Below are 24483 nucleotides of genomic sequence, written 5' to 3'. Positions count from 1 at the left end.
GAACAACGCTGTCCCCACATCGCATTTAGCTCCTCGTACTGCTGTAATCCGTACGCTGCTTTAAAAACCACTTTCTTGCTAAGCTGCACCATAGGCGCACAGCACCGACACACTCCTCTCTTTCTCCCGCGCAATTCCCCCAAAAGGCAAAAGTAATACTGATCTACTGCATTATTGAACCTGACAAATTACCTCTATATCCCAAAACTTCCTCAGCAAGACAATCCACGTGTCAAGAATTAAGACGACCAGCACACTAGCAGTGCAGTGAGCAACGACAGTATAAAACCAACGTACATGGTAATATAATGCATTAGAGCCAGAAAAATTTGACACGATCCGATTATCCGATACGAACACGACATAAATAAATAGGTATGAATTATTAAATTTAACACGATTATTAAATAGGTCGGATCTGAATCAACACGATTTTTTTTCGTATCGGATATAGATAAAATTCTTGACTTATTTACCCGATTAATGATCCGATTATATTTTCTATTTTAAAATAATTTACATATTCTTATAATCAAAACTTAAATATTAGAGATGATTTTATTTTATTTTTATTCTTTAAAAGGATGAATATAAACATAATGTTTTATTTATAAAATTTTACATACATTTAGAGCTTTAATAGTGTAAATGTGTAAAAATTGATAGATATATATATTTTATAATATTGATATATAATATTATATATATATATATAATTAAAACCTCAATAGTATACATATGTAATATATTAGTAGATATGTATATTTTATAATATCGATAAATTATATATGTATGTATGTATATATGTATGTATGTATTTATTTATATACATACGTATGTATGATAGTATGTAAATATTTGATATAACTTTTATTTAATATATAAATATTAAACGAATTATTAGATAATTTAATTATTTTTTCTTGTCAGATTTAGGTCTTAATATTTTAACATAATTATTAAATAAATCAAATTTAAATCAATTTAAATTTAACACAATACAAAATTAACACGACACGAACACGATCCGACCGTTTTGGCAGCTCTAGAATGCATCATTAGCTTCTTTAAGTACAGGTCAGTTCAAAAAGCGTTTTTGCTGTGTTTTCCGTAAAACGACTCTCCATTTTCTCTCCCTCTCACTTATTCCTCTTCAGCTTTAATGTAAAAGCCCTAAATTTAACCTTTAGTTTAAAAGTACATTAACACTCTGTTTCTTCGCCTTCTTCTTCTCCGAGTTTTTTTTTTTCTTTTCTTAAAGGAATCATCATCGGCATCATCAGATTACCAATCAGGTATATAATTTAAATTTTTTTCTGCAAGTTTTTAAGAAATGTATTTAGTTTTTGTTCCTTGATCAAGTTTCTTTCAAAAACGTAGTAATTGCTTGACGACTAAGAAATTAATGAAGTTCTTTGTTAGCAGCATTTTTATTTGTAGTTAATTATGGCGGCGGCGGAAAGCTCGTTAAAGCGACCGACGAAACGGAAATGGGAGAATGCGCCGTATGATAGAGACGAGGCTCTACCGAACAAGAAATCCATCAGAGGACAGTGTCGGTATAAATTCAAAATATTGTTTCCGAATGGAGCTACTATAGATTTACTTCTGATAGATCCCAAGCATAAAATGGCCGTTACGGACTTTATTTGTTTGGTGAAAGATGAGTATTTCAAGTCTTGGATGCGACACGATTCAATGAAGAGAAAAAGGAAAATAAATTGGAATGGTGGAAATTTATATGTGGAAGATGCAAATTTGAATAAGATAAGTGATACAATAAATTTTGAGATGTTTGAGCCCTCCAAGTGCCACATTTTAAAGCTATATGTGAGTGTTGTTTCTACTGTTGTTGTTTTAGGCTTTTAGTGTCTGGTGCTCTGTTTGGTTATGTGATTTTGTCCTGTTTCTTGATTAGGATGGGTCTGGTGAGATAGCCAAGACTTTTGAGGTTAGTACTAGTGGGGTTGTTCATTTGTTGTGGTTCTATTACTCGTTTCATTTGGGTTTTGCAATGAACTTGTTTTGTTTTCAGAACATGTGGGATTTGACTCCAGATACTGATTTGCTGAGGGAGCTGCCTGAAGACTACACTTTTGAAACTGCTCTTGCGGATTTAATTGTAAGACAGCTTGAAATATTCAAGAAAATGGAATTTATTGGCTTTTGTGCTTTGTAATTTTTTTTTTTTGGGGGGGGGGGGGGGGGGAATTTGGGCCCTTACACTCTGCTGCTTGTTTGACAGGATAATTCCTTGCAAGCAGTGTGGACAAATGCCAAAAATGAGCGGAGACTCATTAGGTATGACATTGTTTTGATTATAGTACTTTGTGTGAAATGCTCTGTTTTTATCTTACTTACTCTATTCCTGTTTTCCTAATTATTTTTACTTTATTTTTCAATGGAACTTATTGTTTTTCAAATATTATGAACTTTTTTATTGGCTTGGTTTCAAAATGACCTGCTGACATTTAGATTAAGCACTGATGGGAATTTGTATGATTAGATGTGCTCCGTTAACTTTTCAGTGTACCGTTGTTTATGATTTGTCATTCACTCTGAAGGTTGTTAGCGCTGGCCTTTGTTTGCTGGTTGTAACGGAATTGCTTTTGAAGATTCTTCATGGTTTATTAATTTGCCAAACGCCATACTTTCTATCATTAAACATCTGGATGTTACTGGTTTAGAAAGAATACAGCAATGGACTACATACTACCCCTAGAATTTGGCCATTCTGTTTTCTATTGAACTGAGGGTCTCTGGGTTGAGCTCTAGATTCATTGGCTGTTATTTCTGCTATAAACTAGATCTTCTTTCTATTTTATTTGTTACCCATGGATTTTGATACATACATACAAGTCAATTGCCCATTAGTTGACATTGTTTGTTCAACTGTCCTCATAGATTTCAATGATTCGTAAGGGATGCTTTTTTTAATATCTTTACAGTGTGAATATTGCTGAGGATAAGATTTCAGTTTTTGACACTGGCCCAGGAATGGATAGCACTGATGAAAACTCTATTGTGAAGTGGTATGTACTGTTATTCTTTCTTCATTAACAAGCAAAACTGCAGTGTTTCGGCAATTAGAGAAAACGAAGTATACAAGTGGCTTTAAGCTTCATATCCAAGAAATGAGTTAATGAAAATTTCTAATGCCCATTATTTCAATCCCCAGTCATCTTGTTGAATATGGAACTTGTTTTGCAAATGTTATGATGTGTTTTACCTATCAAAGTGGGGAATAAAAGTTTTCTAGCAGTCACCCCTGTCTCTGCTCTCATTAAAAGGAAAGAAAAATCTGGAAATGCGATTATCTCAGCGTAGGCGATTATCAATTTTAGATTTTATGAGCTACTTTCTTATATATAATCACTGTACATTACATAAGCACTTCTAACAATACCCCCCCTCGGGCCGCGTATGTTTCTATTTTAGTTTACATAAATGTAATTTTGAAATAATAATTGGCTCGTTATGAAACCACACTTTTTACTGCTTCACTTTTTTTTGATTCCCTGATAATCAACTCCTTTTGCCTACCTCAGCGATGAAATTCTACATTTGTTCTTTGTTTTAGGGGAAAGATGGGTGCCTCACTTCACAGAGCTTCTAAAGCACAAGGAATAGGGGGCAAACCTCCTTATTTAACGGTAGATTTTAATCTTTAAGTAACTTTGTAACTTGCTTTTCTAATATATGCATATTGTGCATAATTTCATTCTTATTGTATATGTTTAATGAAGTCTCTCTAACATTGTCAACTTATTTCAATATCAGTGATATTTTCTTTCAGTAATTATTATTCTTGCTTCTTACAAGCTCTTCTTTTCATAATATTGCAGCCATTTTTTGGCATGTTTGGATATGGAGGACCCATAGCGTCTATGCATTTAGGAAGGTATTATCTTTCTAAAATTGTTTTTACTCTATTCTTTTCCTCTGAATGAGAGTGTGTGCCTATGAAGTTGACTTGGGCTTGCTTTTGCTTGACAAATCTTACTACCTTTGATAGGCGTGCCTTAGTTTCTTCAAAGACAAAAGTTTCTAAGGAAGTTTATACTTTGCATCTTGAGAAAGAGGCTTTAATGAGGTGTTCTGATGCTGAACTCACTTGGAGGGTAATTAAATTTCATTACCTGATTTTTTTCTTTCTAAAAAGATTTTAGTTTCTTTTAGATGCTTCTAGTTACCTTTAAATGTGGCTTACTTTTAGCTGCAATAATATTGTGTATTATTTGTTAATAGACTAATGGCGGCATCAGGTTTCCTTCGAAAGATGAAATTGCGGATTCACCTCATGGAAGTTTTACAAAGGTTATCTTGGTTGAATTTCCCTGGCCTTTTATCTTCTTCTTTGGAGTCAACTGTTGCATATATTTCTTACTCTCAGATAATCTTTATGTAATCTTGGAATATATTTGAGATGAGCCATGGTCAATCGTCAATAAGCAAAGGGAAATGTATTATCTAACATAATATTCTTGTTTATATCAATTTGCAAAGCCTCTAATCGATCAATAACTGTTAATACCTCGTTCTTTTTGCCTTCCCTCTAAGAAACAAAGAAATGTCTGTATGGGAAGGTTTCTATGTCAGTACTCCAAGTTATATACCCTTATGGAAGAATTTACAAATCTGAATTTTATGTCTCCGATCTAGTTGTGTACTTGCCAGAGTTCAAAATATCTGTAGCATGGATGTTCTTGTCTTTTTACTTTAAACATTTTCACCTTTCTGAATGGTTGCTTTGTCACGGTTTATGGTTGTTAAGAGTATGAAAGACAACTCGGGTTGTGACAATGAATTTTTAATGAGATATTAACTCTGCTTTATAACTCTTTTAGTTGGATGTTTTGTTTCATTTTCTGGCATAGGCCTATTAGTGGGTCATTACGGCTCAATATAGTTACTTTTCAGTGCAAATAGAGTAAACTTTCTAAGTCGTTTGGCTTTAAGATCCATATTCATCTGTACAAACTTCATAATAAAAGACTCACTTTCTTTTTCATAGCCTAGCCTATACGAACAAAAATACAGCTGCTTGGGTAACTTTAAAAGACGAACAATTGGGATTATAATAATAGGAATTTGAAATTAATAGGAAGTGCAAGGAATGATAGGGAATCCTTAAGAAGCCATAGACAAGAAAATACAGAAAGCATAAAATTTGTTAAAACTGTGTGATGCAAGGTTCTGTAAGAATGTTCAACTAAGTGCATGTAGCTGGTGATCGCTGTTATGGACTAGTAAACATCTTTGTTTCTATTTCCTTGAGTTTGATTAGCTTTTTTGATTGGTTCTTTTCCTTTTTTCCCCCCTATCCCAAGTCAAATAGCTTCTAGTCTGTTTTTATTTGATTTTTGAAATATTTAGAGGCATAACTTAGTTTGTCCAATCATCCACTCAATTTCCACCTCTTTTGATATATTCAGGTAACAAAATATTATGTTTGCTAATCAGATATGGTCACATAAAAATCACAGATGACGCTAAATATGAGATTTCTTAAATCTGTTCTGTTCTGTTCAGTTCCTAGTTACTGATTTGGTTTTTAAATGGTTGGTCTACATGTTTGAATAATCTATGGTCTACATGTTTGAATAATCTATGGTCTACATGTTTGAATAATTTAACTCTGGTCTTGATCTCGTTTAATTAATTGAAGCCTGTGTAATTGGCCTAAAATATCTGAATTGTTGCTTCTTGGCCATAAAATGCTTAAATAGTCAGGCAATGCATCAATGTTTACTTCTCTTATTTTTCCCTAGGTGGTCATATTATGTTGGTTTGTAGTGCTTAATATTACAAAACACTTAACAGGTGGAGATATGGGAGCCTAAACTAAAAAGCTTGGACGTAAAGCCACTCGGATGCAAATTAAAGGATATCTATTTTCCCTATATTCAGGTGTATTTACATCTAATCATTAACGCATTTTGCTGACTTTCTGTTTCATATATGGACAAGTGATATTGTTTGATAATATTCACCAAATATGAATTCATATGAGCTTATTATGCGTTAGATGATTATGACTATTTTTATAGGATTTTTTTTTTGGCGGGAAATGGTGTATGTAGGCAAGTTCAGTAATTTAAATGTGAGACAAATAATTTTATCGAAGTGCTTGTGTCCATTGCGTGTTTGACAGTGTAATGTGTGCATGCACATGGCATTGACCTTTGTGATAAGAATAATAATTTTTCTTTCTCTTTTCTACGCACACGCAATCAAATTCACTCACTAAAGTTTTGTTTTTGTCCGTAGAAAAAAGTTATTTCTGTAATGCTGTTATTATAATTGCTGCAAACTGTACATAATTCAATTAGTCATAAATGCTGCCATTACGTAATCTTTTAGATATTTCATTTTATAATGTCTCATTTATGATCTTGTTGAGGTGCAGTGTGATGAAATTTCCAGTACGGGGAAGACCACCAGACCAATTGAGTTCCAGGTTTGAGATGTTACTGTTATTTTACCTGCACCTTTCTTTTTTCCAAGTCTGAGTGGTTGATTCCCATTCATCAGAGTGTCTGGAATTTTCTAAAGTAAACTTTACAAGTCTTGAGACGAAATGCCATGTCTTCCAGGTTAATGGCATTGATTTAGCTGAAGTTGCTGGTGGGGAGGTTGCAATAACCAACATGCACTCTTGCAATGGTCCTGATTTTATCTTACAACTTCATTTTTCCCTTAGGCAAGCTAGTGCTACTACCAACAGTCCTGGTAGCGTCTGCAGTTTCTTTCTTCTGTTGTGGTTAGCAATGGCATATCATTTGTCATCAAAATGTCGTCTTCGAATAATTCCATTTCCTAAAAATTGGAATATGTCAGGTTCATGGCCATCAAAAGAAGCAAATGCACGCCTCAAGTTTGTTTATTTTCCTGTTACAGAGGTTTGTGACACGTCAGCACTAATTTTTTCTGCTCACTGTGTTCAAAAAGAAAAAAGGAAAAGAAGAAATCTTCCCTAGAAAAATTCTGAAATTGTATACCACAGGAGGGAGAGAGCATCGACATAATTATGAATAAGCTGATTTCTGAAGGATGTGTGGCTGCTGCAAATTATGATACCTGTAGTCGTGTATCTATTCGTAGGCTTGGTCGTCTACTTCCTGATGTTCACTGGGTAAGTTTTGAATTTTATCAGTAAAAGAACTTCTCTCAGCTATGGGAAAATATGGTTGGTTTAACACACCAGTTATCTATATTATATGTACACATCCACATGGACTATAAAGAATTATCACTCACATTGTGAACTTAAGTTGTGTCACTTCTTAAGCTTTTTGCTTTTGCTTATAGTTATATATCTGGCTATACCTGTATTATTGACCTGTCTGCTTCACACCAGGCATGGCTTCCTTTAATGGATCTGAGGCAGAGGAAAGGAGAAAAAGCCCACTTGTTGAAGAAATTTTGCTTGAGAGTTAAATGTTTCATTGGTAGTGCGCATGCATTATAACAATAACTCACTGCATACTTACCTTTTAGTCTTCGGGACATAATCTGCTTTTACTCCTATAATCACATATACTTTAGCAAACGCTGTTTTCTTGCAGACACCGATGCTGGTTTCAATCCAACACCTTCTAAGGTAAAGAATGCGATGACATCCATGTGTAATGCCATAGCATGCTGCAAACTGTCCTTTTTACTTTTATGTTTGACTTTGGTTTGCTAAGGCATCATTAATACAGTTACTCTAAATTGTTTAAATTATTGTGGCAGATTAGCATTTTAAATGCTCAAGATAAGCTTTCAGTTATAAATATCATTATGAAAAATTATTAGGTCACTCCTTGTACTCTTAGTTTATGCTTCTTCCATTCTTTTATCTGTCACAAATTTTTTTTGCTGATGATTATACTTGATGCAGATAAAAGGAAAAATAAATCAAACACCTTTTTCTTTTCTTATATTTAACAGACTGATCTAGCACATCAGAATCTATATACGATAGCTCTGAAGAATTTTGGTGCTAAGACTTTCAAGGAAGAAAAAGGTAACTTTTATTTGTGAATTTTAAATATGGAAACAGTTATAATTACTTTATCCTAACTGTTAGGTTATCTTTGCTATGAAATAATTCAAATCTGCAGTTATCAGCATTTTTCAGTGAAATAATTTTAAACTCTGCAGATGTTAATGTTGAAATTCGTAGAGATGGGAAATTGTTAACTCCCATTCAACTGGAGAAGGACTATCAAGAGTGGCTTCTGAATATGCATGATCATTATGATGCAGAAAAGGATTGTGGAGTGGATCAACCAATTCTTCTTGTCGGCCACAAAAACATTAAGCCACTAGTCATTTCAACTGATGGTTGGTTTTGATTGAAAAACAGTTTATGGCATATGTATACTATGAGAAGTTATTAATTATCTTTTTCTAGTTTGATAAGTTTTCTGTGTTCATACATCTTAAACTGATGTAGGTCTTTATCTATTATTTAATATTTTATCTTTGATTTATTTGCTGCCATTATGATGGATTAATCATGTGTTCTTTTACTTTTAACTATAGTTGCCAGGGTGCATAAAGTAGTAAAGAAGAAGGGAGCAATGTGGAAATCAGGCCAAAAAGTCAAACTACTAAAGGGAGCATATGCTGGAATCCATAATAATGATGTGTACGCGACAATAGAATATTTTGTAATTGAAGGATTGCAAGGGGATGCTGGTGGTAAGTGATGTTTTCCTAACTCTTAAACTCATTGAGTTTGATTTAGTTTGGTTTCATTACCACAACAAAATAGATTTATAACTGGTATGTCTACGCAACTCAATTTCTCATCAATTTTATGAAATTGACCCTTTCTTTTGTTTCTGTCTAATAGGGGAAGCTCGAATTATATGCAGGTATCTTGTTTTCTGCATTTGTAATAAAGTTATATATTTAATTTTGAAATCAAATTCTTCCCCCTCCCCCACTTTTAATGTAATTTACGTTCTCATTTCCGGTCTGAAAGGCCACTAGCTGTCCCAGATGAGAAAGGCTGTGTCCTTGCAGTGAATAATGGGAATGCCAGTTTACATATTGGAAGCTCCTTATCTCTACCTATTGGTGTCATTGATTCTGAAAAGGTTTGTTGTTTAGTTTTTGTTTTGCCATTTATTGCTTCTGACATTTCCATTTCATTTTTACTTTGCTACTGTTCCATGAATTGATTGACTTGCTGATTTTTTATCATGGACAGTGTGTACCTGTTAACAAAAATGTTTGGGATCAGCAACTGGAGAAATATCGCCAGAAGTCTCCATCTACAATTGAGTTGTTGAAGGAGACGCAATGTCAGGAGTTGGAGATTGATGGGGTCTGTGTAGACCTGCCTGGTTGCTTTCGATATATCAAGAGAACAATGAAATTGTTATTAGGAAATTCACTAATAACAGATTGTCTTGATTGTCTTTCCTTGAAATTTGAACCAATATATACATATATTATGTCTATATGTATGTATTTATTTTTAACTTCTTTCAGTACTCTTTGCAGTGCATTTTCTTGGGTATCTATGGGCTTCAGTTTCTACTGAGTTTAAAGAGAATTTCTTTCTTTTTTTTTATTTATCAAAATTGGGAAGCTGTTTTTCAAATGATGTTTTGGTTTTGGATTATCTTTTGTAATTTTTTGTGGACTGCTGGTCCACTCTTTTGTGGTTTCTCTTCATATTAATATATTTCTTGTTCCCTATTAAAAATACAATTTCTTGTTCATTCTTTTCTTAAAGCATATATAAAGCTCACTAATTGTGTTTTATTTCAGGTTTTACCTAGCAGTGCTATTGCTGGACAAAATCCTCCTAGAGAAATTGTGGCTGTTGTTCGACCTGCCAGTTTTATTTCTTCTAGTGCTTCAAAGAACTTGGTTCAGAAGTATATTGTTAAGAATAGTTCAGAGATGCTCATGGAAGTCAAGTTCAAATGTGAAGATGAGAATCTTGAAGATGTAGTCCCCCTTTACACAGCTCGCGTAGCACCTTCTTCTCGGAAAGGATACCAGGGTTTATATATATTTGAAGTGGGTTGCAAGTTCCCTAAATTATTTCAGAATGCTGGTGCATATACATTTTCATTCCATCTTGTAAGTGCTACAATGGAACTCCTTTAATGTTGTTTTCTATTGCGTAATATAATATGATCTTGTTTTGGGTTCTATGACCATGTACATGATGTTCTCCAATTTGGTGCTTCAGACTGAGACAAGCTGCAAGAGTTGTGAGAAAAAGGTGCTAGTTAAGGGATCTTCTGAGGTTGGAAAATGGAAACTTTTGGATACTAAAGAGAGACCAGAGTTACGTGTTAGGTAATTGAGATCTTTATGGATCTGGCTCATCAATTTTCTACCCAAGAAACTAGAGTAAAACTCTTTGTGTGGATGACATAACTGATTAATCTCAACATAGAGAATGTTTTGCATAACATTATTGTCAAGCCCTAAAACTAGAGTATCTTGTAGACAGATTGAGATCTTTATGGATCTGGCTCATCAATTTTCTACTCGAGAAACTCAAGTAAAACTCTTTTTGTGGACGACATAACTGATTAATCTGAACATAGAGAATGTTTTGCATAACATTTTTGTCAAGCCCTAAACCTAGAGTATCTTGTAGACAGACCAAAAAATCAACTTTATTCGCTGAGACCTAAAATCAAGTGTGTGACATCTTATAACATATTGTTTTTTCTCAGAGTATTACTACACTTGGTTGGGATACAAAGACGTGGCACAGATCATTGTTTGCTATGTGCTAAGTGATATCTGAGGTTATTGTTTATGATTAATGGGATAATATCATAACACCTACCAATTGATACAACTTTAGATGTCACGTCAGTTGGGTACAAGCTACTTATCCTATGTAACCGTAGTTTTATTCTTTCTTTTTTTTAATGCATAGTATATGCGAAAGCAAGGTTAAAAGCATTAACTTGTCCTCCAGTGAGTCTAAACTTAGTCCGGCTGCATTTCTCATCGTTATCTATCACAAACACTGAAGCTCCATTGTTGTAGATAACCGTATGAGAGTTAATAGTAATTATTTACCCTAAACTCCTTATGAAGTCTGTTATTTCACGAATGCTAATTTATTTTGAGTTCTCACTATAACGGCATGTAAGTGGGATGTCTCTGTTCATAAGCTGAAAAAGAAGGTTCAAGTTCAATCATTTACCGCGTTCTCGTAATCCCACATTTCTGATTGTAACTTTCTTGGTGCTATCAATTTCCCTTTTTTCTCTTTTTCCTCATGAAGTGATTACTTTGCACAGAGTTGGTTCATTCTTACCTCCGTTATCTGTTGCGTGCTATGACATTTATGATAATCGGATTCCGTTCGAGTCTAAGCCACAATTTTTGGTCAAAATTAAGCCAAGCAAGATTATTAAGGTTGAAGACAAGTTGAAGTGGAACCTCTCACCTGATAAATTGACGCTAAATATTCAGGTTTGATTCACAGATTAATATTTTCCATTATGCTCATTTACGCCTTTTTCGTAAATAGGGTTAGTAGGGTTTTTATATGCATTAACTACTTGCTTGAGTTTTTTAAATCTATAGGACATTCTGGTTGCAAGCTCCAAGTTGGATGAGATTCGGCCAGATTATAGAGCTACTTTGGTGATATCTTCAAAAGATAAACCAGTGTCCGTATCGATTCCATGTCGAGGTATTATTGTTATTTTGAATCATCTGCCTGCAAAGACATAGATATAAGAACCTGGTTCTATCATCTTTTTTCTACTCTCATCATGTGATTGTGCTCAACTCTCAAAATTGGTTTTATATGTTTGTTTGAAACAGTCACTCCTGGATCTTTAAAGAATGTAGCAGTCCATCCACAAAATTTGGGTATCTTGCTTCCGGGCTCTGTGATTAAAATGCTCAAATTGGAGGTATTTGGGGATGCTATCATTTGCAAAGCTAGACTGATTTTGTTGTGTTTTCGGGATTTGCATGGTTGAGAAATCATTAATACCAAATGCCTAAGATTAAGGAAAGAAACTAACAACTGTTGTTTAATGTACCTTAAACCTGCTATTTGATGTAGTAATGTAAAATCAATTGTCATTCTTAGGCATATCAGCAGCATCCTTCATATCTTTTTAATAATTTGCATCAAATTCTTTATATTGCTCATCTTAGATCATAACATTTTTCTTTACCATGCAGTTCATGGTGTTCATTTTTAGTGCAGGTAAATGGAGAATCATTTTCAAGTTTAAGATCTTTTTTTTATCATTTTCAAGTTTAAGATCTTTTTTTTTTTTCTTTGCATTGATTTGAAAACATTATAGATTGTGTATTCACTGTGCATCTTTTTATAGTGCTAATTACAGATTTTCATACACTTTTGGAAATTCAAACACTTCATCAGACACATTTGAGATAGGAATTATCATCCCCAAGGGGATAGCCTAGTTAGTTGACCTCTTGCCGTGGAAGCAATAAATGAAGAAATCGATTCCGACCAGCCTTTTGAGGGGAAAATTTTTTTAGTTTCTGTTTGCTTATGGGGATGGTGTAGTGTATGGGATTTTGGGTATGATACAGGAAAAAGAAAGAAAAAGGATTTTTTGCTCAACTTACCTAAACATTAAAGCAAGAAAGCATGATCTTTTGGATAAACAGATCTTTGTTTGACTGCTGCATAGTCATTATAGTTGAACTTGCTAACATGTTTAGTCAAAATTCCAGATGTTTGATGCTTTTTATAATAATGTTAAGAAAGGCTTGGAGGTTGAACTTAACGTTGATGGATTTTGTATCGAAGATCAATTGGGCTTAAGGCGAAAGGTCTGTACTGTTGTCCAAATCTCTTATTATTTTGTGCCCTGTTTGAAAAAATTACATTTTACTTCGACTGATGATTTATTTATGCCTTGTGCATTGCTTCTTTCATGAATCTGCTATTACAAGTGAGGGATAGCTGATTTTGCAATTGTTAAGGCACCTATATAAAGAAAAGTTGATTAGATGCAGACGGATGAACTTGAGTGAGCAAGTGACTATAAATCATTCCATTCTAGCTAATTCAATGAACAAAATCCGCTTGACTATATGAAGTGAAAGATGCAATATCCAAGGACTACTCTTTTTAAAGCAATTAAAGATTGCGTGGTTGAAACATTAGCTTGTCCAATTTTATTGTATGTCTCTGTAACACAAAAACTAAAAGAGCTTGAGATTTTATGTCGCTATATTGGTTCACATGTAATTGACACAGAAAATATGGTGAATAACTGCAAACAGTGTTCCAACTCAACCCATCAGCCATTGTCTTAACCTCTTATGATCTATTAGTTGTGGGGATATAATTGTTTGTATCTAATTGTGTTCAAAAGCTCAAAGAGCTGAAAACCACCACTACCACTCGATAATAAGCACAGGTTATTATAATTTAATTAATATACACTGTGGGGAGTCAAACCCAAGACCACTTGGGTTTGACCTAAAAATTTGTCTAGTTACTGCTTTGACCTAAAAATTTTTAAGCTATCAGGTGGGCCCAACAACAATATTGAAGATCTAACATCTTGTTTCTTAAATGAAATTTGAAGTGGATGATGTAATCCTCTTTGTTTTTGTGACATTTACAGCATGATAAACTTATTGAATGTAATTGTGCTTTTGAGGAAGCTCTTTTGCATGAGAGTTTATGATTTTGGTTTTTAACATGATTTTGAATATTCTGACAAGCTGTATTTATCTCATAGGTGGATGGTTATGGATGCATTGATCTTAGTGGCCTATTGAAAGTAAAGGCTGGTTATGGAAAAAATGGTACGTGCATTCATCTGATGGTGTCTTCCCTCATAATCTGTTGGTTGTGCTTGCAGGCAGAAAAAAGAAAATGAGTGTTTAATTTCTCCTGCCTAACATCATTACTATAAAATTGTAACAAATTAGAACCTCATACAGTGTATTATCACTTGTTCTACTTCAAAAATTAAAAAGTATTCAATTGTATCTTTCAATTATGGCTGCTTAGTGATTTCATTCTAAGTTGTGCTGCCTTGCAGTGTCACTTTCTGTTTTATCTGATAATGGAGTTATTTTCAAGCAAGATTTTCAAACTGAGAAAAGAGAGCTGAGAGTCATATCAGGGGTTTGTGCACTTTGCTTTCATCCTCAGTTTTCTTAATCATTATTTTCTATAATTTTCATAATAGATTATGGTGACAGGTGCCTGAATGCTGTACCGTTGGTTCTCAACTGGAAGATATAACTTTCGAAATTGTTGATTCCAAGGGTGCTGTTGATGTAACTATTCATGATGATGATAAAAGTGGGCAGTCCCATACTCTTACAATAAAGTCAGACTTAATTAACACAGAGAATTCAATTCGGTATGCTTTCAGGCAAGGTCGATGTACTGTCCCTGCTATTTCCCTACCTCAGAATGAGGGGTGCTTTTGCTTTGTAGCCACGCACTCTCAATATACAGAGCTAAATACAAGCATCAAGGTTGCAACTTGTAATGAACTTTGTCATGATCATTTTTAACAATCATTCTGTAGCGATAATCGTTTCTCTGTATTTATAGGTACCTATTGTCCGAGCACCAAAACTGGAGTCTGATGATATTAGAACTCCATGTTCTGGTGGAAAGGTTTTTCTCCTTGAGGGTCCATCTCCAATCAAACATGTTGGAAACCATATGGTGCCCATCATGAAAATTGTGAATGTATGTGTATGTTAGTGATTTAACTTGTACAAGATGTAAATCCATTTTAGGTTTTTGTTGAGGCATCATTATTTTTTATCATTTTCTCAAAGCAGGAAATTCCCTTAATTGAGTTTCAAAGTGCATGTCAATCAGAGTCTTCAATTTTTTCCGATTTTCATTCACCTAAAAGACTTTTGCTTTATTTTTTGAGTTTTAAAGTCTCCACAAGTAGTGTTCAAGTCAGTACTTAGATGAGCTGTCGTCACTTGTCAAGCACTGATAATTGGTTCCCCAAGTTTCATTCTTTTGTGTATGGGGCTGTTTTTCCTGCAGGAACTTGAGAGCGAAGTGCGCAACTATGGTTTATGCATCGGGCGTCACGAGAAGGCACTGAAATTGCTCAATGATCAGAAGATGGAAGTTGAGGAAGTGCTATCCAAGTTGCAAGGTTTTGGCTTATGAAATCTTTTTTGTTGATTAAAAGATACAAATATTACAGATATTCAAACTGATGAAATTTAATTAATACTAACTGTAGTGATTTAGTACCCTTTAAGATTCAAGATACTAAGCCACTGCCCAGGAGACTCAAGTTCTTGATCAAACAAGTTGCAGAAGAAACCAAGATTAGATGCCAAGTTCTCAACTCAATCTATGTATGCTCTAGATCTAATGATTAATAACAGTGTTTAACTAAAACAAGAAACAACTCACAAGAACAGCATATTACGTGGTTCAATTGTGCATTACATGCACAATTTACATCCACGGGAAAAGCCACAGGAAAAGCTTTATTGATGAATCAAGAAGACAAATACAGAGCTCCTTAACAAGAGATTACAAGCAACAAGATTACCCTCTCTCACTTTCTGATCCCTCTCTAAAGCTCTATCAAAACCACACGTATTTTCCCCTCAGCAACCAGTTTTATATCCCTGATGCTGAAACCCAGATTGCACAGAATCTGGACACGTGTGTAACGGCTTTTAACAGCCTTGATTCCCTTCTTCACAAGTTGACTCACGTGCATCACTTTAGTTTCTCCAAAACGACAGTTGCTGAGTCGTTTAGCTTTTGGATTAAAACACCACGTGCAGCATGTGACAAAAGACTGAATCACTTAATCAAAACGAACCGTTTTGGGACTCTGAGTTTTGGATTCATTGCACTCAAGTCCACACTAACTGTGCTCACCACCCAAACTTAGATGCATGCTGCAGTTTGTAGTAATAAAGTTTGATCATTATTAGTTCATACTTTTAGGAAACTTGAGTCAGAAAACTAAGTTTTACCACACAAGGTTATATTGGTTTGCCTGTGAAGTTGATGACACTAAACAATTTTATGCAAACAGTGATTCAAAACATTTCTACCTCTTGGTTTATTGTTTATATATATCATTTATTCATTGAATTTATATACATGTGTCTTATTTCATAGGTCAATTTTACTGAAATAATTTTGTTTCGTGGTAAACGATAGATAATCACCTATTTTTCATTTAATCAATTTAATGTGCTTAAATATTGGACATTGCTGACAATAGGTTCCTTGCACTTGGGTTATGTTTAGGTAGACAATTGAGAATTGTAGCCTTTTTATGGGTTCTACATTGTAGACTAAGATATGTCATTTTCTGTACTGCTGCAAGAGTAGGTGTCATTGCAACGTTGATGGAATCTGGATGTTTAATGTGGAATATAGCTGGAAATAATTTAGATGCAATGATTTCGAAGGTTATCTCTTTCCTGTATTAGGATGATCTGATAAGTATCCTCAAGAAAAAGTTCTATCACATTTTATTGGAGATGACCTAATAAGGAAATTGGTTTGCCTGATAACTAGAGAAGCCTAGAATACCTAGTACCTACTTTTGTCAGATTATAACACCTGATTGTATTCAAGTCTGTTTCCTATCATTTTGTTGCTGGCATAATGTGGTATTCTGTGAAAATTGCAAAAATAAAGCAGAAGACTCAAAATTGATGTGTTTTGACAGTTTCAGTTGAGCCATACTCCTTGTTGACAAAAGAAGAAATCATAAGACGGATTAAAAGTATATATCAATCTGCTGCCTCAGTTATCTGCTGTTCTACCAAGGAGTTTCTGTACAGCAAACCACGGTCAAATTTCATGGAAGATGTAGTTGGTCCAGTTGCTCTAATTGGTACAGTCTGCACCAACAAGCTTAGCAGGTCATCCCTACAGTTCTTTTGGTTAGATTAAAATTAAAAGAAAACTCACTAAATTTGTCTGCAATCCTTGACTCTTTGGATTTCCTTGTATTCAGGACATTAGCAGAGTACCTGGGGGAACATCAAATGCTTGCTTTGGTGTGTAGATCTTTTGAAGCAGCATTTGCACTTGAGAAGTATGAACAAGATGGAACTATCGATCGTAAGTGTGCGCTACATGCCACAGCAGCTGCACTTGGAAAGTCTATTGATGGCAGATACCTTGTTATATGCCTTGAGGGTATAAGGTATGATATTGAGCTGCCCAGTTGCTAAAAATAGAAAGGAGAAGAAAAAATCAATATATTGTATGCATACATTGCAAGTTATTAATAATTTGTGGTAATGATTCAAATTTTCGAATTGGTTTGGCAGGCCGTACTCTGGGAAGTTTGGAAGCAATGACCCACAAAGGAAGTTAGCCTTGCCAGCACCTACCTTACCAAAAGGAAATATCCCTGCAGGTTTTGTGGGATATGCAGTTAATATGGTTAACCTAGATGACCACCACATGCACATAAGAACAAGTGCGGGGAATGGTCTTCGGGAGACTTTATTGTATCGACTCTTTGGCAAGCTTCAAGTGTATAAAACCCGTAAAGACATGATAGAGGCGCATACTTGTATAAGACATGGTGCTGTATCTCTGGATGGTGGGATCTTGAAAGAGGACGGTATCATCTCTCTTGGATGTGGGTACGTATTTCAATGGTGTTGGTTGCTTTTATGAATCAAGGACAATCCTTTTTTATAAAATGAGAATCACAATAAGTGAGCAACTGAGCATGAAGTGGTCTGGTGATTGTTTTTTCAGGAATCCTACAATATGTTTCCCCATTGTCAGGACCCGAATATCTACTCAAAGCATCGAAGCATTGAAGCAAATTGAAGAAAAGAAGTTGGAGTTGGATGGGATCATGCAGTCGATACAGGAATCTAATAAAGCCCTTGAGAAAGATTTGGAGAAGCTTAAAAATAGTGAAGATAAATTTAATTCGTTTATGGATCTTTGGCAAACCAGTCTTAAATGATCTGCTTTTGTTAATCGTAGTTGTAATTATTATATGGCTGTAAAGTGTAAAGACTGTAAAATGTCATATTGTCGTGACTTTTGTTAATGCCATAGAAATGAAAGATGTCGTGGGCATATATAGTTAGTTGATAGTACTGTCTTTTTGTATTAACCTTAACCATCATCTGTTATTTGTGGAAAACACACGATATTTAAAAGGTTGTATCAGTGATTTTCGTTTTTTTTTTTTTAAATAAGTATTTAACTTTCGACATTTGCAAGGTTTGTGACAATTTCTAGTCTATAGTTTGGTTCTGGGGGGTTCTGGCGTTTTTTCATTTTGGGTTCTGGATTTCTCAGCTAGAGACAATTTATCAGCTGATAAGCCACAATGTTTTCGCAACAGTCCGTCCTATTTCGTAAGTAGCGTTTAGCTCAAAGCGAAATGGTGCTTTTGATAATTTGCATTAGAACTAGGGTTGGTAAAAAAGTCTGGGCCGGCTCAAGATTATTTGGGTCCAGTCCCGGTCCATGGGCTTAGGTCTGGCCCTCACCCATGAGGGCTTGGACAAGGGCCTAAGAAAAATAATCCGTACAAAATTCAAGCCCATTATTTTTTTAAAAAATAATTTTATAAATTAGAATAATATAATTAAAATTGAAAAGTAATTTAAAAATAAAAAAGAAAACTTAAATTCTTAACTTATAAATTAATTATGATTCAAAAAAATTAAAATTATTATACTAAATTCTCTTTTTTGTATCAATTAATTAAGAGATCGTTTGAATTAGAAAATTCAGTATTAAAGAAAATTAAAGTTGTGAGTTTTTATTTGCTTTATTTATTATTTTAATTTGAAATATTTATTCTCTTTAATTTATCTATGATTGTAATAACTTGTTGATCATTAATTTATTTCAAATTTACAATAATTTAAATTTTTAAAACAATAAAGCTCAAGCCCGGCCTGGCCCAGGCTGGTACACTTAGCTGACAGAGGGGCTGGGCATGGGCTTGAAAAAAGCCTGGCCCAGGCCCGCTGTTTGCCATCCCTAATTAGAACACAGTTTTTATGTTAATTTACTTTTAGTTGTAATTTTTAGTTGCATTCAACTGCATTAAAAATGTGGGCAAGACAAAGAAAGGTGTATAAAATAAATTTATGAAAAAGTAGGGTTTAAACTGTATTGTATTAAAATATTATTCATATTTTAAATATAATCATTTAAGTTTTATTATTTAATAAATTATAATAAATGTAGATTTATTAAATGTTAATTTTATTATATTTAAATAAAAAATTTAATTTAAATAATAATACGAGACAGTAATAAACCTAAATATTTAGTAAATAAATGATAATACATAATTAAAAACCTAAGAGGTATTTTAATTTTATTTAATTATTTATTATTTAAAATATAAAAGTAAAATTTATAATTTAATATTATATTATTTTATAATATAATATGAATATACTATATTATAATAAATAATACATAGAAATAAATCATATTATAATATGATACCATTAGTAATATAACTTAATATTGTAATATTTTATTATTTAATAATAGTATTTCATTAAATCATTTTTATAGTATTATTTAATACTTAATTTCAAAAAATTAATAATAAAACCCTAAAAATTAATAAATTAAAAAAATTCATTTAATTTTTATATTAATATAAAATAATATTATTTTATATAATACAATCCATATTACACTAAATATAGTATTACATTACAAATTAATGTAACACGCTAATGCAATATAATTAATACAATGTAATGCAATATAGTGTGTCAAATGCACCCAAAAATTTTATTGAACTCTAACATTACAATTGATAAGAAATTAATTTGTTGTCACTTGTGGAGGTAGGTTTTTTTATTAACATCCAAGGAGCTCTACTTTAAAAATAAATTTTATAAAGGTATATGCATACTTTTATCTTTTTTTTAAAAAAAAAAAGAGTTTGTTGTTAACTTTTTGGGGGGGGGGGGGAGTAATTGCTAACAAGGTATTTTTTTTTTTCAATTACCCTAATAACAACACAATTCACTTTCCATCCATAATCTTTTTTTGTTTTTGTTTTTTATTTTGGAGATTGGACACTCACATTTAAGATTATCTCCACTCGATTATTTTATAATTAAGGGAGGACTAAAATCAATCTTCATAATACAGATGATTAAAACTAATCTCATAATATTATTATAGAGACCCGAACTTTTAATCTGATTTGAGTGTAAGAGTTCTCCTACTAAACCAAAATTTCATTGATACCCATTTTAAATATTAAATTGTGCCAACTTAACTAATTGATAAGCCATTTGACAGCAAAAAAGAAAAGTTACTTTATCACGGATTTTAGTTTTTGCTATTTTAGCTATTATTAACTAACCAAAAAAATTATCCGAAGACCAAAAGAGAGCTACTTAATTTGTGTGCTGCGACTTGCGAAACTATTTGTAAAGCCTTAGAAGAGCGGGGGCCACCTCCAAAATATTTTGAAAATTGGAAAATTTCTTTTTTTGGAGTTAAGTGAATAGGAAATAATGCACGTTGCCAAATTATCATTGTTGGCCCCACAACAATCTGAGACGCACGTACGCACGTATGACAATTTACTTCATTAGATAACAAAAAGGCTCGAGAGATCGCAAAATTCTGATTTTTTTTTTTCAATTTCCCTCGAGATAGATGTGTGATTGAAGTGATGCAACATTGTCGTATTTTTTCATATATTAAAGATTTGAATAATATAATTTTTTAAATTTTTGCTGCAATATTCTTTTTTACATATTAATATTTTTAAGCTAAACTTTAAATTTATCCGATGAATATACTTCTAATCAAACATTTAAACAAGTACACTTTGTCCCATCAAACTGAAATTTTTATTTTCACTTTCGCCACTACTACGGTACTATTCGATGGATCTACTGCAGCTTATGGCTTATGAGTCATAGCTGTGACATCAAATATGCAATACCTCATAGTTGGGCACTATCAAGCATCAAGTAGTGAGAAAGTTATTAGAAGTCAGATAAGACATGATCATTTGTGAAATATCTTACTTCGGGTTATTTTAGTCATGGGCTACTTTTATTGATTTTATGGTAAATGCCGCCCAAAATATTTTTAAAAAATATTAAAAATATATTGTTATTTGGATTCAATTATGTTGTAACTGTACTAATAGATCTTTGGCCTAGTAGGAGAATCCTTGCACTTATAATGTTGAGTATAAGAGTTTGAGCTTCCATAAAAGTATTATGGGAGTTAATTTCAATCATCACTCAATTATTAAATAATTGAGTGAAGCTAATTTATTCCTCACGAAATGTGAATGGAGGGTTTAAAGAATCTGTTGTATAATCTGTTTGTAAATAATAATTGTTTAGACAGCGCTTCAGATGAGTACATGCCACGAAAAAAATTTTAATTATATAATTTATTTGTAAATAATAATTATCTGGGTAGCGTTTCAAAGGAGTACATGCTACGAAGAAGGTCTAAATTTGTATAATCTGTTATAGGCCTGTATAGCAGTATTTAAAAAAAAATACAAAGAAAAAAATTTGTAATTTTGAAAATTGACCCCATCCTCCTCCGAAGGTTTAAAAAAAAAAAGGTGTCCATAAAATCAACACGGAAGTCCAGAAGCGCAAGAGGGTTTTTGTGAGCTCCAAGGGACTGGCTTTCCATCTTCAGCAACTCAACATCTTTGGTTTCTGTAAGTTTCATTACACTCAAAACATTTCTCTTTTCGTTCGAAAGCTAGTATTATTTGCCTCTGCTTGTTTCCTCTTCCTTTTTCTAGGCAACCAAACAGAATCTTAGGTTATGAATTTCAACTTTAGCGTGATATATATATTTTTAATTTTTAATTTAAATCGCACGTTGTCGTCGATCTGTTGCCATAAAAAGAAAACCCCAGCATTGCGTTTTGCGGATTTACAAATTAATTATGTGTAAGACAATTTAACACTTTCTGTGCTCAAGTTGTTCGATAAAATGCCTGAGAGGGTTTTAAGTCGTCATCATGAAGTCTTTCTGAAACTTTGTGAGCTACTATTGATTCGGTTACATATATATATATATATTTTACTGCTTATAGTCATATCTGTTGATTCCCTATATGAGTAATAGTGCTGGCCATTATATATTATGTAGCTGATTTATCCCGAACATTGAACCCACTTGTTCGTATTCTGGCAACTTTGTTTGCATGCCTGTTTGATTTCTCAATGTCCTTCCTTGGTAGGGAAATGGATTTCAACTCTAAAATTGCACTAATGATTTGATAAAATGGACAAAGTTTTGTAGAAACTTGAAGGTAAAATTTGGTTTGGTTTGACCCATGAGTATTGACCAAATTAAATCGGTCTTTATTGAATGCCCTCAAGGAATAGTTGTCTTTTTTAAGCATCCACAAACATGGATGAGACTTATTGTATTGTTGCGGACATTTTGATATGGAGTCAAATATGTGTGTTTTAAAAGTCTCCTCGAACTTTTTCTGTCCTCTTGAGCAGGTTTATTAGTCATTTCGTAAATTTAATATTTTGGTTTATAATAATGATTATGTCAAACTGATTAGCACGGTGTTTTTGTTTTCTCTCTTATAGACGTAACCTGGAAGTAAGTTAATGGCAGGGAAAGCAGCAAGTTCTGTGGCGAAGGCTGTTGCAGAATACCAGTATCCATGGCAGGAGAAGTTGGCAAAATACAAAGATGAACTAGCCAAGGGTGTGTGGGGTTACTGGGAGTTAGGGGCATGGAAGCCGCTCGGCATCAGTGCTCGTCGCAGAGCCAGACTCCGTAAGGAAGTTCTCATGGCAGGGCAGGATTGGCTGTATGATCCAGAGAGGAAAGAGATGAAAACCAAGAGGAAAGGGCACAAGGTTGATAGAATAGCCGCAGAGAAACGGGCAAACACTGCCAAATTGATGGAGAAAATGCCCGAAATCTTGTTGGACTACAAGAAGCGCCGGTGGGAGAAGAAAATGAAAGAAGAGGATAAAGCAAAAGAAAGATAAGTAAACTTGGCGTTTTAAAATCATGTTTTGTTCCCATTTCTTGTTTCAGACTGAACATTAATGTGCTTATTATTATGATTATTCATGTTAAATTTTCTTGCTTGTTTTAAATAAAATTGGACCAACCTGAGTTCACACTACTTTTGGGCAAAGGATATGTAATTACAATATTAATATGAATTTTCACGGTCAACTGCCACTTGGCAAAATGGTCTTCTCAGAACAAGAATTGAAGTGGGCCCGTTCAATTAAATGAGACCTAAATCGAATTGAACTTGTAACTCGAATCGAATTCAGTTCGGCTCAGTTGAAAATTAAAAATTTTGGTTTTCCTTAGTATTTCGTCCATATATATGTATGTGTGTGTGTGTGTGTGTGTGTGTATGCTGAACCCAATTTATTTGGAAGTTTTAAAATCAAATCAAAACCGAAGTTTGAGCTGAATTGGTTTGATGGTTTGATTTTGGTCATTTCTTCCCACTCAGAGTTGGCACCTCGTCTCATTTAATTCTTAAAATTTTGAGTTTGAACTTCCTTTTATATTTTGAGCAGTGGATTATTTTTGAATTAACTCATTACTTGATTACACATTAAACGTTAGAGCAGTGATAATTAACCCCCTCAATTTATCTGTTTAAATTTCACGTTACAAATTTACTTAACTAATTTCCTAAATTACCCTCAATAAATATAATTATTATTTTCTCTCTCAAGCATTATCTTCATCCCCACTGTTTATTTTCATCATCTCTAACTGCATCATCACCATTACCACCATATTAAAATTACAACAACACAACGTTTTCAATTGCAATAAAAATCTAATAATCAAATTAAGATTACGAAATAGCTAGATCCACATAAGTCAAATCCAATAATTATAGTAAAACTAATACCCAGTTAACTGAGAGATGTAATAGAAGCATAGGTGAGAAAAAGTGGAGTGAATCACAATGTTTGGTACAATTTTCATCATATATTTTTTTAAATTTACTTTATTCTCCTTGTCTCTGGTGCTTGATCATGCCTATAAACATCAGAGAATGAAAAGAAAAGAAAAGAAAAGAAAAGAAAAGAAAAGAAAAAATAGTCAGACTGCATTCTTTATTGATTCCAAGATATTAAAGTTACGTGTCATCAGTCGTAGAACAAATTATTTTAATGGAATTACAGCACTTCACACTCACAGGAACATCCTCTAATTGATGGGTGATGGTGAATTTGGTGGTGAAAAAGACAAGTTGTGGTGATGCTGATATTTGAGAGAGAGACGTGGGAGAGAAATTAAAATAATAAGTAATTATTTTCAATAAGGTAATTCTATAATTAAAGTAAACTAAATTAAACGTGGGAGCTGATGAGATAAATTGACAGAGTCAATTATCACTATTTTAAATATTATGTGAATTGAGACTAAAAAATTCATGGCACGTTAAATATTGTATGAGTCAAATGATTGGATGACACATTTGATTAGATATGATAAGAACTGTGATAAATAAGAGTAGCGGT

The 24483-nt window shown here is 33.3% G+C and overlaps 2 protein-coding genes across 2 annotated transcripts; both read left to right on the top strand.

The window, feature by feature from the left end:
* Positions 1 to 159: 159 nt before the first annotated feature.
* On the top strand, positions 160 to 18192 carry LOC102628315 (structural maintenance of chromosomes flexible hinge domain-containing protein GMI1). The gene is made up of 38 exons (XM_052438953.1): positions 160 to 300; positions 1441 to 1830; positions 1919 to 1951; positions 2036 to 2122; positions 2246 to 2301; positions 2949 to 3032; positions 3581 to 3653; positions 3846 to 3901; positions 4016 to 4121; positions 4249 to 4317; positions 5824 to 5910; positions 6410 to 6460; positions 6597 to 6732; positions 6841 to 6902; positions 7007 to 7135; positions 7361 to 7451; positions 7569 to 7603; positions 7936 to 8011; positions 8149 to 8331; positions 8533 to 8691; positions 8846 to 8867; positions 8978 to 9092; positions 9206 to 9322; positions 9772 to 10089; positions 10202 to 10311; positions 11277 to 11451; positions 11566 to 11674; positions 11809 to 11900; positions 12703 to 12801; positions 13722 to 13788; positions 14028 to 14113; positions 14191 to 14472; positions 14552 to 14692; positions 15008 to 15122; positions 16674 to 16869; positions 16965 to 17156; positions 17284 to 17604; positions 17723 to 18192. Exons 1-38 carry the CDS (start codon positions 298 to 300, stop codon positions 17937 to 17939), a joined length of 4740 nt encoding a protein of 1579 aa, XP_052294913.1. The 5' UTR covers positions 160 to 297; the 3' UTR covers positions 17940 to 18192.
* Positions 18193 to 21499: 3307 nt separating this feature from the next.
* Positions 21500 to 23111, top strand: LOC102628026 (uncharacterized). The gene is made up of 2 exons (XM_006493256.3): positions 21500 to 21665; positions 22561 to 23111. Exon 2 carries the CDS (start codon positions 22582 to 22584, stop codon positions 22969 to 22971), a length of 390 nt encoding a protein of 129 aa, XP_006493319.2. The 5' UTR covers positions 21500 to 21665; positions 22561 to 22581; the 3' UTR covers positions 22972 to 23111.
* Positions 23112 to 24483: the final 1372 nt, after the last annotated feature.

Source organism: Citrus sinensis, chromosome 3, assembly GCF_022201045.2.
Source record: "Citrus sinensis cultivar Valencia sweet orange chromosome 3, DVS_A1.0, whole genome shotgun sequence".
Taxonomy (NCBI): domain Eukaryota; kingdom Viridiplantae; phylum Streptophyta; class Magnoliopsida; order Sapindales; family Rutaceae; genus Citrus; species Citrus sinensis.
This window is presented reverse-complemented; position numbering and strand designations above follow the sequence as displayed.

Excerpts from the sequence above, each read along its gene's own strand:
- LOC102628026 (XM_006493256.3), top strand. The coding sequence starts at position 22,582 with ATGGCAGGGAAAGCAGCAAGTTCTGTGGCGAAGGCTGTTGCAGAATAC.
- LOC102628315 (XM_052438953.1), top strand. Across the intron at positions 6,733-6,840 it reads TGCTACTACCAACAGTCCTG|GTTCATGGCCATCAAAAGAA; the intron begins GTAGCGTCTGCA and ends GGAATATGTCAG. Across the intron at positions 14,114-14,190 it reads AGCTGAGAGTCATATCAGGG|GTGCCTGAATGCTGTACCGT; the intron begins GTTTGTGCACTT and ends TTATGGTGACAG.